This window comes from Chlorocebus sabaeus, chromosome 9 (genome assembly GCF_047675955.1).
Source record: "Chlorocebus sabaeus isolate Y175 chromosome 9, mChlSab1.0.hap1, whole genome shotgun sequence".
NCBI classification, from domain to species: domain Eukaryota; kingdom Metazoa; phylum Chordata; class Mammalia; order Primates; family Cercopithecidae; genus Chlorocebus; species Chlorocebus sabaeus.
In genome coordinates, this window is record NC_132912.1 from 72,751,029 (window position 1) to 72,770,903 (window position 19,875).

At 40.9% G+C, this 19,875-nt stretch overlaps 1 protein-coding gene across 1 annotated transcript in view; it reads left to right on the forward strand.

Moving 5' to 3' along the window:
- The window catches only part of DNAJC12 (DnaJ heat shock protein family (Hsp40) member C12), a 42,950-nt gene that overhangs the window by 10,674 nt on the left and 12,401 nt on the right, over nucleotides 1–19,875 (forward strand). The window contains exons 2-3 of the mRNA XM_007963296.3: nucleotides 2,828–2,906; nucleotides 14,207–14,346. Coding sequence (XP_007961487.2) covers nucleotides 2,828–2,906; nucleotides 14,207–14,346 — 219 coding nt within the window. The remainder of the gene's footprint in view (nucleotides 1–2,827; nucleotides 2,907–14,206; nucleotides 14,347–19,875) is intronic.

A 19,875-nucleotide genomic window follows, 5' to 3' on the forward strand; every position in this document is an offset into this window, starting at 1 on the left:
ATAGAATGTTTTTCAAAGAGAGTTTGTAAGTATTTATAAATGACTTACTAATTTAAAAATGCTTACTACTACACTCTATAGAATATTTAATAATTTAAAATTTAAAAACAAGTCTAATTCTCAGTTTTATTTGTTATATAAGCAGGTTATGGTGACTGATGGTTGAAGACAGCACCCAGAAAGAGGAAACACATAGTTAATTATAGTTCCTAACAGGAAGTCATCTTTTCCTATTATTCATAGGTGTTCTCAGAAGTTTAACAAAGAAAATAATAGTTATTAGTCTGGGTTTTATACATATGCCTATCTAATACAGTCTGACTTTGATTGTAAAAGTGAAGACATTCCTTATGCGAGTTGACTAATGATGACATGGAACTGATAAAAATATGTTTCTACCATGAATCTTTTGACAATATTCAGCTGAGGTGCTTGAGATTTAATTTCTCAAACAAGAGCTAATTTGTTTTCACTAATTAGTGGTTAGTAAATATGGAACCCCATGGTAATTTCCTAAGCCTGATGAATTTGGCCATAGGGCATGGTGACACATGCCCGTAATCCCAGCTGCTTGGGAGGCTGAACCAAGAGGATCACTTGAGCCCAGGAGTTCTGGGCTGTCATGCTGCGCCGACGGGCTGTCCACACTAAGTTCAGCATCAATATGGTGACCTCCTGGGAGTGGGGGACCACCAGGTTGCTTAAGGAGGGGTGAACCAGCCCAGGTTGGAAATGGAGCAGGTCAAAACACCTGTGTTGATCAGTAGTGGGATCGTGCCCGTGGATAGCCACTGCACTCCAGCCTGGGCAACATAGCGAGACTGTCTCTGAAAATTAAAAAAAAGGAAAGAAAAAACAAAGTTTGACTGTTAAGTTAACAAAAAACTCAGCTCTTTTTAGTAACTATCTGAATGACTTTAGACTTTAACCACCTATATTTAATAATAGCCACTATTATTGAGTTCTTATGATGATCAGGTTTTGTGTTAAGTGCTCTACTTATATTATTCATCTGATGTAAAGATGAGTAAACCTAGACACATGGATGTTATGTAACTTGCCTAAAGCCTTGTGGCAGAACTGGGATTTCAAACCAAGCCATCTGCCCAGGTGCGGTGGCTCACGCCTATAATCCCAGCACTTTGGGAGGCTGAGGCGGGGGATCACCTAAGGTCAGGAGTTCGAGACCAGCCTGGCCAACATGGTGAAACCCCTACTAAATCTCTAGTAAATCTCTACTAAAAATACAAAACTAGCCAGGTGTGGTGGTGGGCACCTGTAATCCCAGCTAATGTGGTGGTGGGCACCTGTAATCCCAGCTACTCGGGAGGCTGAGGCAGGAGAATCACTTGAAGCCAGGAGGTGGAGGTTGCAGTGAGCCGAGATCACACCACTGCACTCCAGACTGGGTGACAGAGCGAGACTCTGTCTCAAATAAATAAATAAATAAATACATACATACATAAAACAAAAATAAATAAAATAAAACCAAGCAGTCAGATTCTAGAGCCACATAACCACTATTGTTTCCCGCTGCTGTCATTGCAATTACAATTAATAAACCCAAGTCTTAATAATTCATGATAATAGGGATTAGATGGGTAAGTGAAATCAAATCAAATCATTGATGCTGCTCAAATCTCATTTTAGTTTGAGCTGGAGTTTCTGTTTTCCAAATCAAAATCTCTAATGAAGCTCCTAATTGGTAATAAAATTATCACGTTTAGATTATGTTCTTTTTCATTTAATTCTGAAATTATTAATAAAAAAGAGACCAAAAGACAGGAAGAAGGAGCTTTGTAATATATAATTTATAAATTATAACTTATAATTCAGAGACAGTTATCCTTGAGTAATGGTGGCTAAGCATCTTTGAAGAATTTGGATATTTTATATATTCCTAGGAGAAACCTACCTGACCATTTTGGGTATGTATGTATGTATGTATGTATGTATGTATTTATTTATTTAGAGACAGAGTCTCACTGTGTCATCCAGGCTGGAGTGCAGTGGTGTGATCTTGGCTCACTGCAACCTCTGCCTCCCAGGTTCAAGCGATTCTCCTGCCTCAGCCTCCCGAGTAGCTGCGATTACAGGCACCTGCTACCACATCTGGCTAATTTTTGTAGTTTTAGTAGAGACAGGGTTTCACCATGTTGGCTAGGCTGGCCTCGAACTCCTGACCTTGTAATCTGCCCGCCTCGGCCTCCCAAAGTGCTGGGATGACAGGTGTGAGCCACCACGTCTGGCCTGGATATTTAAATATTTTGAGCTCATAGATCTCTTGGGCCATCATTTAAATTAAGTAGTTAAATTGTCATCACAACAACTATTTCAGTAGGAGTGTTTATTGGATGCTTTCTGAATTTCATTATTGAGGAAATTATTTCTTAGAGGAAAAAGTCAAAATAGAAATATAGGGATCAAAAAAAGTTGGGTTGATCATGGCTGTTTTGGGGAGGATTGATGCCCCAACTTCTTCCTTTATGACATTTAAGTTTGACCTTTTTTTTTTTTTTGAGATAGGGTCTTACTGTGTTACCCAGGCAGGAGTGCAGTGGTGCCATCATAGCTCACTGCAGCCTTGAACTCCTGGGCTCAGGGGGTCCTCCTGCCTTAGCCTTCCAAGTAACTGGGACTACTGGCATGTGTCACCATGCCCAGCTAATTATTTTATATTTTGTAGAGACTGGATCTCGCTTTGTTGTCCAGGCTGGTCTTATTCCTGGCGATCCGCTTGCCTCAGCCTCCCAAAGTGTTGAGATTACAGGCGTGAGCCACTGCGCCTGGCATGACACCTTATTTTAAACACTGATTTTTGTTTTAGGTTGAACAAATCCTGGCAGAATTTAAAGTCAGAGCTCTGGAATGTCACCCAGACAAGCATCCTGAAAACCCCAAAGCTGGTAAGAATTTAATAAAGGCTGTTTCTCAAGAAAATGAGTAGTATATAGAACCAAAAGCCACTGAATAGTAACTTAATTTTTTCTTGTCTATTATGCTGAAACGTATTCTTTCTTTGCATTATTGGATGATAGAAAGGGAGAGGGCTGTGCAGGATCTTTTCTAACAGTAGTCGTTTAAGATCCATTTTTCTTTCTGCTATAATGTGTTGCTTTGTGGTTTAAAATTCTTCTAGTTCATGCTTTATTTCACCAGTTATTGAGTGTTAACATAACTTAAGTATATTTGTAACCAGGTGGTTGTCTTTTTTTTGTTTTGTTTTGTTTTTGAGACAGAGTCTGTGTCACCCAGGCTGGAGTGCTATGGTGCGATCATGGCTCACTGCAACCTCTGGCTCCCGGGCTCAAGCGATTCTCCTGCCTCAGCCTCCCGAGTAGCTGGGACTACGGGTGCGCACCACCATCCCCAGCTAATTTTTTTTTTTCTTGTATTTTTTTAGTAGACAGGGTTTCACTATGTTGGGCAGGCTGGTCTCGAACTCCTGACCTCAAGTGATCCGCCCGCCTCGGCCTCCCAGTGCTGGGATTACAGGTGTGTATCCGGCTAGGCGGTTGTCTTGATGAAAAACTTGTGATTTCTTCGTTACTGGGAACTCGAATATATCCATATAGTCATACTTTTGTTTCTTTCCTTCACTATCACTTAAAGATGCTTATGCCTATCCAGGCTTGTGAAAAATGTGAACAAACCAATAATCCCTCGGCAACCTGTCTCTCTTCTCTACTTCCCTGCCTCTCTTCTTCTCTTCAGACCCAGACTTCCTGAAAAAGAAGTCCACAGTTGATGTCCCTATTTCCCTTCTCCCTATTTTTCCATTTATTCCACTCTGACTTCCCTAGTTTCTCAGAAATAGACCAAGGACTGCCTGAGTATCAACTCTAGTGGTTACCTTTTGGTACTTATCTCTCCTGAACTTGCATCAAAATTTGGCCCTGGTGACCATACCTTCCTCCTTGAACGAAAGTTTTTTTCTCCTAGCTGTCAGGATACTATGCACTCGTGGTTCTCCCCCAGCCTCTTTGGGCTGCTTTCTCTCAGTCTGCTTTGTGACTCCTCTGTTGCCCCAAGGTTCCCTCCTAAGCTCTCTTCTGAGCCCACTCCCCATTTTATCCTGAAGCCTTGTCCAGGTCTGTAGCTTAAATCACCAACTCTTTTGATGGCCCCCAAATCTATCCTTAACCTAGTTCTCACTCCCCATGTTAAGACTGTAGTTTTGACTGTTTCTGGGAAATTTCCATTTGGAAACATTTCAAAGTCACCCTGTCAAAAATTAGACTCACTATTGTCTTACCCCCTCTGAAATCTTGTTTATTTTTCTGTGTTATCCCATCTCTGTAAATGACACCACCATCCATTCAGGTGGTGTCATGGAAGCCTTGTCTCCTTCCTCTCCCTCATGTCCATATTTGGGCAATTGCCAAACACTGTTGCTTTACTTTCCGGGTCTCTTTCCACTGTGTCCTCCTCCCTTCATCCTGGGTGCCATTGCTGTAGGTAAGCCCCCATCATTTCATGCCTGGATTGCTACAGCATTCTTTAAGTGCTTCTCATTGCAAATTTTTCTTTTTAATTATGGAAGAAAATAATATGCACAAAAAGGAATAAAGAATACTCTAACAGATGTCCACATATGTTCCACCCAGCTTAAAACTTTACCAGTGCAGTTGAAGTCTCTTGTGTTTCCCTACTCTGATTTTATCCTCAGGGTAGGTAATATTATATCTTAATTTTTTTTTTTTTTTGAGACGGGGTTTTGCTCTTATTGCCCAGGCTGGAGTGCAATGGCACAATATTGGCTCACTGCAACCTCTGGCTCTTGGGTTCAAGCGATTCTCATGCCTCAGCCTCCAGAGTAGCTGGTATTACAGGCATGCACCACCACGCCCAGATGATTTTGTATTTTTAATAGAGACAGCATTTCTCCATGTTAGTCAGGCTGGTCTCGAACTCCCGACCTCAGGTGATCTGCCCGCCTTGGCCTCCCAAAGTGCTGGGATTACAGGTGTGAGCCACTGCGCCTGGCCTTAATTTGATGGTTATGTTTACTATATGCATATAGCATGTGAGTATATGTGATTTTTCTACAAGGATAATATCATACTAAGACCTATCTATAAATCCACATGGCACAAATCCAAACTCTTCTTTATTTAGAAAATGTTTTCTTTGACTGGGCACAGTGGCTCACGCCTGTAATTCCAGCACTTTGGGAGGCCGAGGTAGGCGGATCACCTGAGGTCGGGAGTTCAAGACCAGCCTGACCAACATGGAGAAACCCTGACTCTACTAAAAATACAAAATTAGCCAGGTGTAGTGGCGCATGCCTGTAATCCCAGCTACTCGGGAGACTGAGGCAGGGGAACTGCTTGAACCCAGGAGGTGGAGGTTGTGGTGAGCAGAGATTGCGCCATTGCACTCCAGCCTGGGCAACAAGAGCGAAACTTCATCTCAAAAAAAAGAAAAGAAAAAAAAAAAAAGAAAATGTTTTCCTTGTCTTAAAGTTCTTTATTTATTTTCTCTAGAAATCATTGATTCCTTTGATTTGCAAAAACAGATCATTTTTCTATATGTGAGGTAATCTTTTGTTAGATATTTAACTATTGCTTCTGCTCATTTGGTTTTTTTATCCTTTTTATTAACTTGTTTAAGGTACCATGAGCAAATAATAAGTGTGAGCTTGATAAATTTGTGCATATGTATAACCGGGTTAACCACTGCCCAGACAGATGTGGAACATCTTCAGCACCCCAGAAATCCCTTTCACTTCTTGTTCAAAGTCAGCACCCTCTCTCATTTTTTGATCTCTATCACCATTGACTAGTTTTGCAGTTTTGGATTTCATATAAATCAAATCATATGGTATGTACTCTTTCGTGTGTAGCTTCTTTCACTTCGCATTATGTCTGTGATGTACTGTGCGGTAGTTCATCCTTTGTCATTGTTGATAATTTAGGCACAAATCCCTTCATGCTGTGTACCTTAATTCTCCATCCCCTTTTGCTTTCCTTTGCTGTGTCTAGAATTTCATGTTTCAGCCACTCAGAACTACAATAGTTCCTTCATGTGCCCTGCTCTTTCTATACCCCAGCCCTCTATGCTTGATGCTTTCTGCCTGGAACACTCTGTGGCTCACACATGTCCCTGACTACTTGGCCAGGTTGTGTTTCTGTGTCAGGTCTCAGCTGACCATCAGTAGGGAAGTCCCGTGTGTCCCACCTACCAAGAGCACCCTGTACGTCAGGCAGCAGACTGTGTGTCACACTGTCTCCTTATTGCATGTTTACTTATTAGTCATTCTGGAAGCTCAGTAAGGCAGACGCCCTGCTTGTCTTGTTCACAGTTGTATGCCCCTAGTGTGGCACTTACTGAAGAGGACATCTATTCTGCACAATTTCTTGAATAAGTGAATGCATAAACATTTCTCTGTCTCTCTCTTTTTTTTTTTTTTTTTGCATCAGTCTCACTCTGTTGCCCAGGCTGGAGTGCCATGGCACAATCTCGGCTCACTGCAACCTCCGATTCCCAGGTTCAAACAATTCTTGTCCCTCAGCCTCCTGAGAAGCTGGGATTACAGGCATGAGCCGTCACACCTGGCTAATTTTTGTATTTTTGGTGCAAAAGGGGTTTCACCATGTTTGCCAGGCTGGTCTTGATTTCCCAACCTCTGGTGATCCGCCTGCCTCAGCCTCCCAAAGGGCTGGGATTATAGGCATGAGCCACCCAGCTGGGCCTGAACATTTCTTTTTTTTTTTTTTTTTTGAGACAGAGTCTCACTTTGTCGCCCAGTCTGGAGTACAGTGGCGCTATCTCCGCTCATTGCAAGCTCCGCCTCCCGTGTTCATGCCATTCTCCTGCCTCAGCCTCCTGAGTAGCTGGGACTACAGGCGCCCACCACCACGCTCGGCTAATTTTTTTGTATTTTTAGTAGAGATGGAGTTTCACCGTGTTAGCCAAGATGGTCTTGATCTCCTGACCTCGTGATCCGCCCGCCTCGGCCTCCCAAAGTGCTGGGATTACAGGCATGAGCCACCGCGCCCGGCCCCTGGCACAAACATTTCTTTAGGGAACATATTAACCACCTGTCTGAACCGGAGTTAATATTAAGATAGGTGTCCTAGCATAAAATTATAAAAATTTAGGTCAGGTTCGGTGGCTCACGCCTGTAATCCTAGCACTTTGGGAGGCCAAGGTGGGTGGTTCACGTGAGGTCAGGAATTTGAGACCAGCCTGACCAACATGGTGAAACTCTGTCTTTACTAAAAACGCAAAATTAGCTGGGCGTGGTGGCGCATGCCTATAATCCTAGCTACTTGGGAGGCTGAGGCAGGAGAATCGCTTGAAACTGGGAGGCAGATGTTGTAGTGAGCCGAGATCATGCCACTGCACTCCAGCCTGGGTAACAAGAGTGAAACTGTGTCTCAAAAAAAAAAAAAAAAAAAAAATTATAAAATTTGATAAATAACTTAAAAACAACCACCACCTAGGTTATTCTTTAACTGGGTTCTTTTCAGTGAAGCATGACTGTGAGTTGTTTCTCTGTCCCTGACAAACAATCTTTATTCAGGATACATGATGAATCACTGTGTAATTATTGCCATTTCTAGTTGCCATAGTGATGGGGGTTTTCATGTATGGGCTGCCTCAAGGCGTCTTGTTCAGAGAAACACTGGACTGTGTAAATATTGTTTAAAATGAAAAGGCACACAGACATCAATATCTTCTCTAGTCAGGCATGCATTTGATATATGATTCAACCTTTGGGTAGAGGGTGTTTTTTAATCTATTTAAGCATCCGTTTACTCAGTTTTCATTAATACAACTTTCTGAACATTTATGTGGATCTTTATACACTTGGATGATTAAGGTTACTTAATGATGAAAGTATTTCAAATATACATATGAGACAGGATCTCGCTCTGTCTCCCAGGCTGGAGTGCAGTGGTGCAATCTTGGTTCACTGCAGCCTCAACCTCCCAGGCTCAAGCAATTCTCCCACCTCAGCTTCCCGAGTAGCTGGGACCACACATGCGTGTCACCACACCTGGGTAATTTTTTTGTATTTTTAGTACAGACGGGGTTTTGCCATGTTGCCCAGGCTGGTCTCAAACTCCTGGACTCAAGCAGTCTTCCTTCCTTGGCCTCCCAAAGTGCTGGGATTACAGGAATGAGCTGCTGTGCCTGGCCAGACTATTTCAAAATCTACTTTTTTATTTTTTGTGGGGGACAGAGTATTGCTCTGTCGCCCAGGCTGGAGTGCAGTGGCACAATCTCAGCTCACTTCAACTTCTGTCTCCTGGGTTTAAGTGATTCTCTTGCCTCAGCCTCCCGAGTAGCTGGAACTATAAGCGTGTGCCACCACGCCCAGCTGATTTTTGTATTTTTAGTGGAAACGGGGTTTCACCATGTTGGCCAGGATGGTCTCAAACACCTGACCTCAAGTGATCCACCTGCGTCGGCCTCCCAAAGTGCCAGGATTACAGGAGTGAGCCACTGCACCCAACCTCAAAATATCTTTAAAAAATCACTTGGATACTGAAGTTTAGCTTGACAGAAATCCAGAATATAATGGACAGATTGTGAAATGTATCTAATTAAGGTGAAAAGCTAGACAGTAGAGGAACTTCAGGTAGGAGAAATTAAACTCATATCTATACCTTTTTGGTCCGCTAAATATAGCCTCAACTGTTGCCATTGAAATTACTGATGTGGTAGCATGATGGAGTAGTGGATATAAACACAGGCTTGTTTGTCTGGATTGCTCCCATTCCACTTACAGTCTAGTTGATCTTGGGCAATCTTTCTGAGCCTCAGCATTCTTGTAGGTAAAGCAGGTAGACTAGTAGTATATTACTCCAAGCATCTGCTGTGAAGATTAAATGAGGAGTCCCACATGTGGGAAGTGCTTAATGGATGCTGGCAATTTTAATTCAGTGGATTGTCTTTCCTTGCTTTTATGTAGCAGCCCAAGGTAGACATTTCACATGATGGGATAGTTTTCTCTTTTTATAAGTAATGATTAGATCATTCTTTTATTCCCTGAAAAAAAAAAAAGTAAATCTAAGGCCACTAGAAATCCCTTCCCCTCTGCAGATGTGGGTGCTGCAGACAGGACTGACTTTGCTATAGAAATAGTGTCCCTGATCCCCAGAGCTCCTGGCGGGTGCTCATGCCAGCGCTTTGTGTGGGTGACAGTAACTGTTTCAGATTAACACTTTATTAACTTCTCCATGGCTATGAAGAAAGTAGACTTAAGGCTGGGTGTGAAGGCTCACACCTGTAATCCCAGCACTTTGGGAGGCTGAGGTGAGCAGATCATGTGAGGTCAGGAGTTTGAGACAAGTCTGGTCAACATGGTGAAACCTACTAAAAGTACAAAAAATTAGCTGAGTGTGTTGGTGGGTGCCTGTAATCCCAGCTACTGTGGAGGCTGAGGCAGGAGAATCACATGAACCCAGGAGGCGGTGGTTGCAGTGAGGTGAGATCGTGCCACAGTGCCCCAGCCTGGGCTATAGAGAGAGACTCTATCTCAAAAACAAAAAAAAAGAAAGTAAACTTCAGACTAAATTAAGAACCTGTGGAATGGCATTTTTGTTACTGATGTGCAAACTTCAAAGACATTTGGATATTAGAAGAAGGGGAACAATTTGTCCTTTGTTAACTAACATCTTTTAATGTCTCAATTTTTTTTTTTAACTTTACAGTCTTTACTGTTTTTCCCCATAGAATAAAAGTAATATAATTAATAAATAAATTGGAAGAAAAAGTCTGCTTTTATCTTTCCCTGATAGAGAACTGCTATTAACAGTTGGTATATTTTCTTCCAGATTTTTTCAAAGCGTATTTTGACATCATAGCATTATTATTTCTCAAGTAATTGTAAATGGCATACAATTAAAATGTGACTGTTATAATGCAAATTCTATTGTGAAATATGAATTTAAAATAACCTCTGTATTTTGAAGGTAGACCCAGGAGTTAAATCAGAATGTCTCGCAAGACTTCCAGCATCATTTTCTCATATAAGCTTACAAAATGAGATCTCTCTTCCCAGAACTGGCACATGTTTACTTTGTGTGACTCATTTGATTAATTGCTACATTAATGGAAAAATATAAACCCAAACTTACCTTTGTTAAATGTGGTGAAGTGGATGGAACAAGAGAAAGGTCGTGTTATAGGAAAGATAAGGTTTCTTTTTTCTTTCTGCTTATCAACTGTTGTTGAGGGACTTACATCAGAATAATTCTAAGCAGCTTCTTTCATTCTGGGAATTCTGGAAAGTGAAGCCAACAATGACGAAGGTGACTCACAGATAAATACATAAATTTTTACAAGCACCACACGAGTAGCAAGTGGCATGTGCATCCTTGGTGGTAATTTAATAAGCTTTTTATTCCCATTGGGAAAAGTGACATCTCATTTATATAATGGGACATTTGCATTGTCGTCAGCAACAGGAAGGATTGCTCTCACTGGACCAAGCTGCTATGGCAAGATACTTTTATTCATTCATTTATTTTCCTGTAGCGTTCAATAGCCCCATCTTTTTTTTTTTTTTTGAGACTAAGTATTGTTCTTGTTGCCCAGGCTGGAGTGCAATGGCATGATTATGGCTCACCGAAACCTCCACCTCCTGGGTTCAAGCGATTCTCCTGCCTCAGCCTCCCAAGTAGCTGGGATTACAGGCATGCACCACCATGCCCGGCTTATTTTGTATTTTTAATATAGATGGGGTTTCTCCATGCTGGTCAGGCTGGTCTCGAACTCCTGACCTCAGGTGATCTGCCCATCTCAGCCTCCCAAGGTGCTGGGATTACAGGCATGAGCCACTGCACCCAGCCTCATTTAGCATATTTTCAAGACTCATTCATGTTGTAGCACATATCAACATTTCATTCCTTTTTATGGCTGGATGATAATTCTTTTATGTGGATATACCATATTTTGTTTATCAATTCACAGTTGATGGACATTTGTGTTATTTTCACTTTTGACTATTATGAATAATGCTGCTATTATATGCTAGTTTTTGTGTGGACATATGTTTTCAATTCTCATGGATATATACCTAGGATTATACAAGTTGGGTCATATGGCAACTCTGCTTAATATTTTTGAAGAACAGCCAAACTGCTTTTCAAAGTGGCTATACCACTTTACATTCCCACCTGTCATGTGTGACAATTCCAACTTTTTCACATTCTAGACAATTATTATCCTTTAATTTTAGCCATCCTAGTAGGTATAAAGTGGTATCTCACTATACTTTTGATTTGTATTTCCTCGAGGACTAGTTCTGCTCAGGATCTTTTCAGGTGCTTATTGGCTATTTGTATATCTTCTTTGGAGAAATGTTCATTCAAGCCTTTTGTCCATTTTGCATTTGAGTTATTTGACTTATTATTGAGTTGTAAATGTTCTTTATAAATTCTAGATATAAGTACCTTATCAGATATATTATTTGCAAATATTTTTTCCCATTCCATGGCCTGTCATTTCACTTTGTTCATGGTATTCTTTGAGACACAAAAGTTTTAATTTTGATGTAGTCCAATTTATTTCTTCTTTTGTTGCTTGTGCTTTTGGTGTCATATCTAAGGAGCTCTTGCCTAAGCTGAGGTCACAAAGATTTATTCCTATGTTTTTTTCTCAGTTTTTTTTATGGTTTTAACTCTTACATTTGGATCTGTGATCCATTTGAGTCAATATTTGTTTATAGCTTAAGGTAGAAATCTAAATTCATGCTTTTTATATATTGATATTCAGTTGTCCTAGCACCATTTGTTGAAAAGACTGATTTTTCTTCATTAAATTGTCTTGGCATTCTTGTTGAAATCAATTGACTGTAAATGTGAGGGGTTTGTTTCTGGATTCTCAATTCTATTCCATTTATAAGTATGTCTATCCTTATGTTAGTACCACACTGTTTTCACTACTGTAGCCTTGTAGTATAAGTTTTGAAATTCAGAAGTGTGAATTCTCCAACTTTGCTCTTATTTTTTTCAAGAGTTATTTTTGGCAATTCTGGGTCCCTTGTATTTGCAAACAGATTTTAGGACTAGATTGTCAATTTCTGCAAAAAAGGCAACTGGGATTTTGATAGCGATTATGTTGAATCTGCAGATCAGTTTGGGGAGTATTATCATTTTAGCAATAGTAAATCTTTATGAACATGGGATGTCTTTTCATTTATTTAGATCTTTTTTAGCGTCTTTTGACAATATTGTGTAGTTCCTTCTTTTGTTCAATTTAAAAAAATATATTCTTCTTGAAGCTTTTTTTTTTTTCTTTTGAGAAAAAGTCTCGCTCTGTCGCCTAGGCAGATTAATGGTGTGGTCTCAGCTCACTGCAACCTCTGCCTCCCAGGTTCAAGTGATTCTCCTGCCTCAGCCTCCTGAGTAGCTGGGATTATAGGCACCTGCCACCATGCCCAACTAATTTTTTTTTTTTTTTGTATATTTAGTAGAGACGGGGTGTCACCATGTTGGCAAGGCTGGTCTCGAACTCCTGACCTCATGATCCGCCCACCTGGGACTCCCAAAGTGCTGGACTACAGGCATGAGCCACCGTGTCTGGCTCTTGATGTTCTTATAAATGGAATTTTCTTAATTTTGCCTTCAGATTGTTCATTGCTAATGTGTAGAGACATCACTGATATTATTTGTATATTGATTTTTTTATTTTTTGGAGATAGAGTCTTGCTCTGTCGTCTAGGCTGGAGTGCAGTGGTGTGATCTTGGCTCACTGCAACCTCCACCTCCCAGATTCATGCAATTCTCCTGCCTCAGCCTCCCGAATAGCTGGGATTACAGGCACCTGCCGCCATGCCCAGCTAATTGTCTTCTTGCTGTGTTTTCGCATGGGGGAAACAGAGTGAGCAAGTCGTATGGGTTTCTTTTATGAGGGCACTGATTCCATTCGTGAGGGTTCCACCCTCATGACCTAATCATATCTCAAGAGTTAGGAATTCAACATGTGAATTTTTGTTTGTTTTGAGACAGAATATCGCTCTGTCGCACAGGCTGGAGTGCAGTGGTGCGAACTTGGCTGCCTGCAAGCTCTGCCTCACAGGTTTCAATGATTCTCCTGCCTCAGGCTCCTGAGTAGCTGGGATTACAGGCGTGCACCAGCACGCCCGGCTGATTTTTTTTTTTTTTTTTTTTTTTTGAGATGGAGTCTCGCTCTGTCACCCAGACTGGAGTCCTGTGGCACAGTCTTGGCTCACTGCAACCTCCACCTCCCAGGTTCAAGAAATTCTCTCCCTCAGCCTCCTGAGTAGCTGGGATTACAGGTGCCTGCCTCCACCTCCAGCTATTTCTTTTTTGTGTGTTTTTAGCAGAGACGGGGTTTCACCATCTTGGCCAGGCTGGTCTTGAATTCCTGACCTCGTGATCCACCCACCTCGGCCTCCCAAAGAGCTGGGATTACAGGCGTGAGCCACTGCACCTGGCCTATATATGGATTTTGTATTCTGCTCTGCAGAAGGTTTTTACTTCACTGAGGAGCAGAAGAGATTTTGGAGGTGTTTCTAACAGAGCCATAAAAGGTTTCTATTATATGCCATCTGGTCAAGTAGATTAGTGACAAGCTACCATTTGTCCCAGCATCTACCATGTTATTTATTATACTTAAGGCCTCTCATTTCTCTTAGGACAAAAAGCAGACCAGCATCCTTAACATGACATCTCAGGCCCTAGTTGATTGAGCTATTGTCTGTCTACTGTATAGCCCTCCATCCTTCATCATTCTGCCCCTAGCATTGTGTCCTCCAGCCACACTGGCAGTTCCTACTTCCTCTAAGTCACCGTGCTCCTTCCTGCTTTAGGGTCTTCAGTTTTACTGTCCCTCTAGCCTAATTACTGCCCTCTCTCACACCCAGCACTAAAAAAGGTAGTTTTCTTCCTACAAGGTAGAACAGTATTTTTTCAAGTTTACAAATGTCTCTTTCCCCTGCTAATAATGTCTATTGTTCACATCTATGTCATCAGCACCAGGAGTAGCATCTGGCACATGACTGAGGCACAATACAGGGAGTGGATAAACTGTGTGCCAAGCACTTCACATCCATGATCTTGCTTGTCCTTGTAATACCCTTTACAAAAGCTTAATGAGGTAAATTGGCCCAAGGTCACATAGCTAGTAAGTGGCAGAGTCATGGTTCTAGTAAGACCAGTTGGATAGTTTTGGAGTTTAAAATATCCCCTCCGAGAAAGAAGTGCTCATTTCTTGATTTGTTTTCCAGTGGAGACTTTTCAGAAACTGCAGAAGGCAAAGGAGATTCTGACCAATGAAGAGAGTCGAGCTCGCTATGACCACTGGCGAAGGAGCCAGATGTCGATGCCGTTCCAGCAGTGGGAAGCTTTGAATGACTCAGTGAAGACGGTGGGTTTCTTGCTGGGGATGACGTGAATTTGTGAAGCTCGGGATGCCCATGGATTAGACTCATGTAGTAGCTTAAAGAGTCATTTGGCAATAGGAGGGAGAAAACCAAGAAGTTAGCAGAGTCTGGATGTAATTTAGTGTCCATAAATCCCATGAAGAGAAATTCACCAGAATAGAGGCAATGAATTTGTGCCAGAAGATCCTGTGACTACATTTTTTTTTCAGTCTCTTTGGCTGTTTGTTTCAGTATACACACTCCCTGTTATTGCTTACTGTTTTATGAGCTCTAATAAACGTGCTTCTCAGGTTGCTCATGAATTGCTGAGTTTTAACCATTGTAAATTCATATTCTCCATCTTTTTCATTTATGTCAGCTTGTTCTCTTTTTAAGGCTTAGAATTTTCATTAAAAAGGCAGGATCTGATTAGTCAAAGAAAGTCATGAATTATTCCTATTAAACATTCTGGTGAAAGAATTGTTAGACTTTAAAAACATTGTGTTATCTTCTTCCTGTCATTAAAAGGCATAAATATCAAAATATTCACTCTAATTACTGTCATATGTTTATTTTGTTCAACATTGACCTTTGTATATTATAGACAAATTGTAATTTTAAATATTTAGGCATGATTTATTACCTAGATTCTCTCCATTGGAACATTTTTCTATGACATGGGACTTATAATACAGAAATTACCTCATAGGTAAGTTTTCAGGGACAGTTATTAGAATTAGTGTATAAAATGATTCACATCTCTTAAATTATAGTCCTTCAGGGTTACATTTAGATTTCCTTCTTCAGAGTTTTTATTTTTGAAGACTTGAGCAAATTGTTGATAAAAGGCCCATAATACTGAAGGGTGTTTTTGAAATAATGGGGAAGAGCAATGAAAAATTCCAAAGTATATGATTAAAGCCACTCTACATAAAGTGTAAGCTGTTTTCTTCTTTGCATTTTGGAAAGAAGTGTGCATTCATGTGGATTTAAGATGGGCTAATTATTTATGAGAGACTAACCATATGATTATCGTATAAATGCACAAAATTACTAGAGGGAATCTTTCAAAAAATTGTGACTTTATGTATCGAAAAATAAAATTTTTGTCATTTTCGTTGCATAAATTCAAAATTCCTTTTTGACACTAGCTAAATATTTTTCTACCAACTCTGCATAACCATATTTCCCTGTCTTCTAAGTGTCACATACTGTAACTGCAACTGGATTCCTGACTCTTGCTGTTCTATTCTATTCTATTTATTTATTTATTTATTTATTGAGACAGAGTCTCGCTCTGTCGCCCAGGCTGTAGTGCAGTGGCGCGATCTCGGCTCCCTGCAAGCTCCGCCTCCTGGGTTTGCGCCATTCTCTTGCCTCAGCCTCCCGAGTAGCTGGGACTACAGGCGCCCGATCCCAAGTCCGGCTAATTTTTGTATTTTTAGTATTTTCAAAAACTCTTCTCCAAATCCCCACTTGGATTTATATTGCCAACATCTTTCCATTAAATACTAATTTCCTGTCTCCAAACACATCATTTCTGCTTTGAATGTAGCTTAACTGTGAACTGTTCAAGGTTTTACAATAATTACATCTTAGATACTACTGGCTGCATCATTTCTCTTGTCAGCAAAGTTGAAATAGTATGCTGGGCTATATTTGGCTTTAAATTTATTTTTATTAGTGGTACAAAAATGATGAGATGCCTATCTCTCTGCTTCAAATTAGCATTGATTTTTTTTTTTTTCTCATATAGTCTTCTTTGTTTGGGCTAAACCTTATTGTTTCTGATATCCTTCTATTTCTATTCCACAGTGGACTTTGAATCGTATATACCAAGTATTACCTGTTCTATACCTCATTTGATAGACATTCTATAACTTTCCTTTCATTCCTTTTTGTTCTTTTTTTTTTTTTTTTTTTTGAGACAGAGTCTCACTCTGTCGCCAGGCAGTGGTGCAATATGGACTCACTGCAACCTCCGCCTCCCGAATTCAAGCGATTCTCCTGCCTCAGACTCCTGGGTAGCTGGGACTACAGGCACACAACACCACACCCAGCTAATTTTTTTTGTATTTTTAGTAGAGACAGGGTTTCACCATGTTGACCAGGATGGTCTCCATCTCCTGACCTCGTGATCTGCCCGCCTCGGCCTCCCAAAATGCTGGGATTACAGGTGTGAGCCACCGCCCCCGGCCTCCTTTCTGTCTATGCCTTACAGTAACTTTTGCATGTGAGAGCCTCACTTCTTTCTGTAACATTTTAATTGTCGCCTTGTCTTTTTGCATATTTCATCTGTTCATCATTTTGCATTTGCTACTCTAGAGACATTAATAACAATGATCATACCTAGTATTGTTCATCACCTAAGAGATCACGTCTATCATTTTGTAGATAAATGTCACCATTAGGGTGTTTGTGTCAGGTATTCAGTAGTGTCCCCTTTATTCCCAGTTTTGCTTTCCTTGGTTTTAGTTACCTGCAGTCAACCCCAGTGCAAAAACAGGTGAGTATAGTACAATAAAATATTTTGAGAGTGTAAGAGCACATTCACATAACTTTTATGACATATATTGTTATAATTATCCTAGTTTATTATTAGTTATTGTTGTTAATCTTTTACTGTGCCTAATTTATAGCTGTGGCCATGCGGGCGTAGTAGGAAGCTTTCCTGATAGGTAGTCTGTGGCCAGTTGGACCCACCCCAGAGACACCTTGCCCAGCTGGGAACCAAGAAACAATCAGCAGACAAACAGGCCCACGTGGGGCTGACCCAACCAGCCCTCCCAGAGGCAATCAATTTGTCAAATGATCAGTTCACCAAAAATGTGTTTCCATTAACTCTTTATAAAATTTGTAGCAATTGAAGTGGCATGAGATAGTTTTAACAGCTTATGAGAACTATGCCCATATGGCCACAGTTATAAATTAGGCACAGTAAGAAATTAGTAACAATAACTAATAATAAACTAGAACAATGATAACAACATATGTAATAAAAGTTATGTAAATGTGCTCTTACACTCTCTCAAAATATTTTATTGTACTATACTCACCTTGTTTTGGACTGGGGTTGAACTATAAACTTTATCATAGGTGTGTATATATCAGAAAAAGCATAGTATATGTAGAGTTTGGTACTACCCAAGGTTCAGGCATCCACATGGGGTCTTGGAATACCCCTTGAGGATAAGGGTAGACTATCATATATGCCATTCTGACGATAAAATGATTATAACTTTATTATTTCAATTTCAGTGACATGTATCTAAAACGCATACCCAGCACATTTATACATTCTTTTTTTCTTTTTTTTTTTTTTGAGACGGAGTTTTGCTCTTGTTGCCCAGGCTGGAGTGCAATGGCGCCATCTTGGCTCACTGCAACCTCTGCCTCCCAGGTTCAAGCAATTCTCCTGCCTCAGCCTCACGAGTAGCTGAGATTACAGGCATACGCCACTACGCCCGGCTAATTTTGTATCTTTAGTAGAGACAGGGTTTCTCCATGTTGGTCAGGCTGGTCTCAAACTCCCGACTTCAGGTGATCCGCCCACCTCGGCCTCCCAAAGTGTTGAGATTACAGGTGTGAGCCATCACGCCTGGCTAGATTGTTAAATCTCATAAATTCCCTTTCCTTCATACCATCAACCCTGTGTTTCTGCTTTTTATTTCAACAGTATAATCCCTCTGGAAGGAAAAGCATTGTTTGGGAGCATTATTAGTCCCTGTACCCACAAGGCAGGCCAAATCACAGTATACTTTTGTAGCATCACACACAGGATCATATCTTGGGAATTTCCTTTCGGAAAATTCCTCAAATGAGCCACAGCCTCAGGGGTGCCACATTTTTGTAAATTAAAAACTTAAAAAATTTTTCAATAGCTTTCAGGGTACAAGTGGTGTTATGGTTTGGATTTGTGTCCTGCCCAAATCTCATATTGAATTGGATGAGGGTCCTGATGGGAGGTGATTGGATCATGAGGGTGGATTTCCCCCTTACTTTTTTCATGATAGTGAGTTCTCATGAGATCCGATGGTTTAAAAGTATGTGGCACTGGGGCCGGGCACGGTGGCTCACGCCTGTAATCCCAGCACTTTGGGAGGCCGAGGCAGGTGGATCACGAGGTCAGATTGAGACCATCCTGGTTAACATGGTGAAACCCCGTCTCTACTAAAAATACAAAAAATTAGCCGGGCGTGGTGGCGGGCGCTTGTATTCCCAGCTACTTGGGAGGCTGAGGCAGGAGAATGGCATGGACCTGGGAGGTAGAGCTTGCAGTGAGCTGAGATCGCACCACTGCACTGCAGCCTGGGCAACAGAGCAAGACTCCGTCTCAAAAAAAAAAAAAAAAAAAGTGTGTGGCACTTCTCCCTTCTCTCCCTTTCCTGCCACCATGTGAAGAAGACCCTTTCTTCCCCTTCACCTTCCACCATGATTGTAAGTTTCCTGAGGCCTCCCAGTCATGCTTCCTGTTAAGCCTGAGGAACTGTGAGTCAATTAAACCTCTTTCCCTCATAAATTACGCAGTCTCAGGTAGTCCTTTACAGCAGTGTGAAACGGACTAATACAAACGGTTTTTAGTCACATGGATGAATTGTATAGTGGTGAAGTCTGAAATTTTAGTGCACCATCACCTGAGTAGTATACGTTGTACCCAATATGTAGTTTTTTATCCTTCAGTCTCCCAGCCTCTTACTTTCTGTATATTATACCACTCTGTATGCTTCTGTGTACCCATAGCTTAGCTCCTATTTGTAACAAAGAACATACAATGTTTGGTTTTCCATTCCTAAGTTACTTCATGTAGAACAATGGCCTCCAGCTCCATCGAAGTTGCTGCAAAAGATATAATTTTGTTCTTTTCTAGGGCTGAGTAATATTCCATGGTGTATATATACCAGATTTCTATCATCCAGGAGTGATGCAGCTGAACTGGTATTTTTTCCCCACACTGTCTGTCACTTTACTACCCACTTATTTATTTCTCTTTTCGTTTTCTAGAAGTTCCTCCTGATAGTTTAATTTGTAAAAATATTTTAAGACCTCACCCAGGTCAATGAATATGTTGGCAGTTTAAATTTAGACATGTAGTATTGGTCTGAAAAAAAGGGTTTGGAGTAAGGAGGATTCAGTAATCCAGGTCTTTGGGATCCTGGGATAACCTGAAGAGTTATCCCAGGATTCCAAAGAATCTTAGGGAAATGTATCTTTGTCATGCTAAATGGTTTTACCCACAGAGACCCAGGGTGTGGATGGCTCTCCCTTTAGCACCAAAATATATGGCAGCATGGATTTAGGATGCCTATGGGAAAAAGAAGCCACAGCAAAGGCACAATCAAAATGAATGGCTGAGAAAAATTCTCATAAGCCGCTAAAACTATCTCATGCCACTTCAGTTGCTGCAAATTTTATAAAGAGTTAATGGAAACACATTTTTGGTGAACTGATCATTTGACAAATTGATTGCCTCTGGGAGGGCTGGTTGGGTCAGCCCCACGTGGGCCTGTTTGTCTGCTGATTGTTTCTTGGTTCCC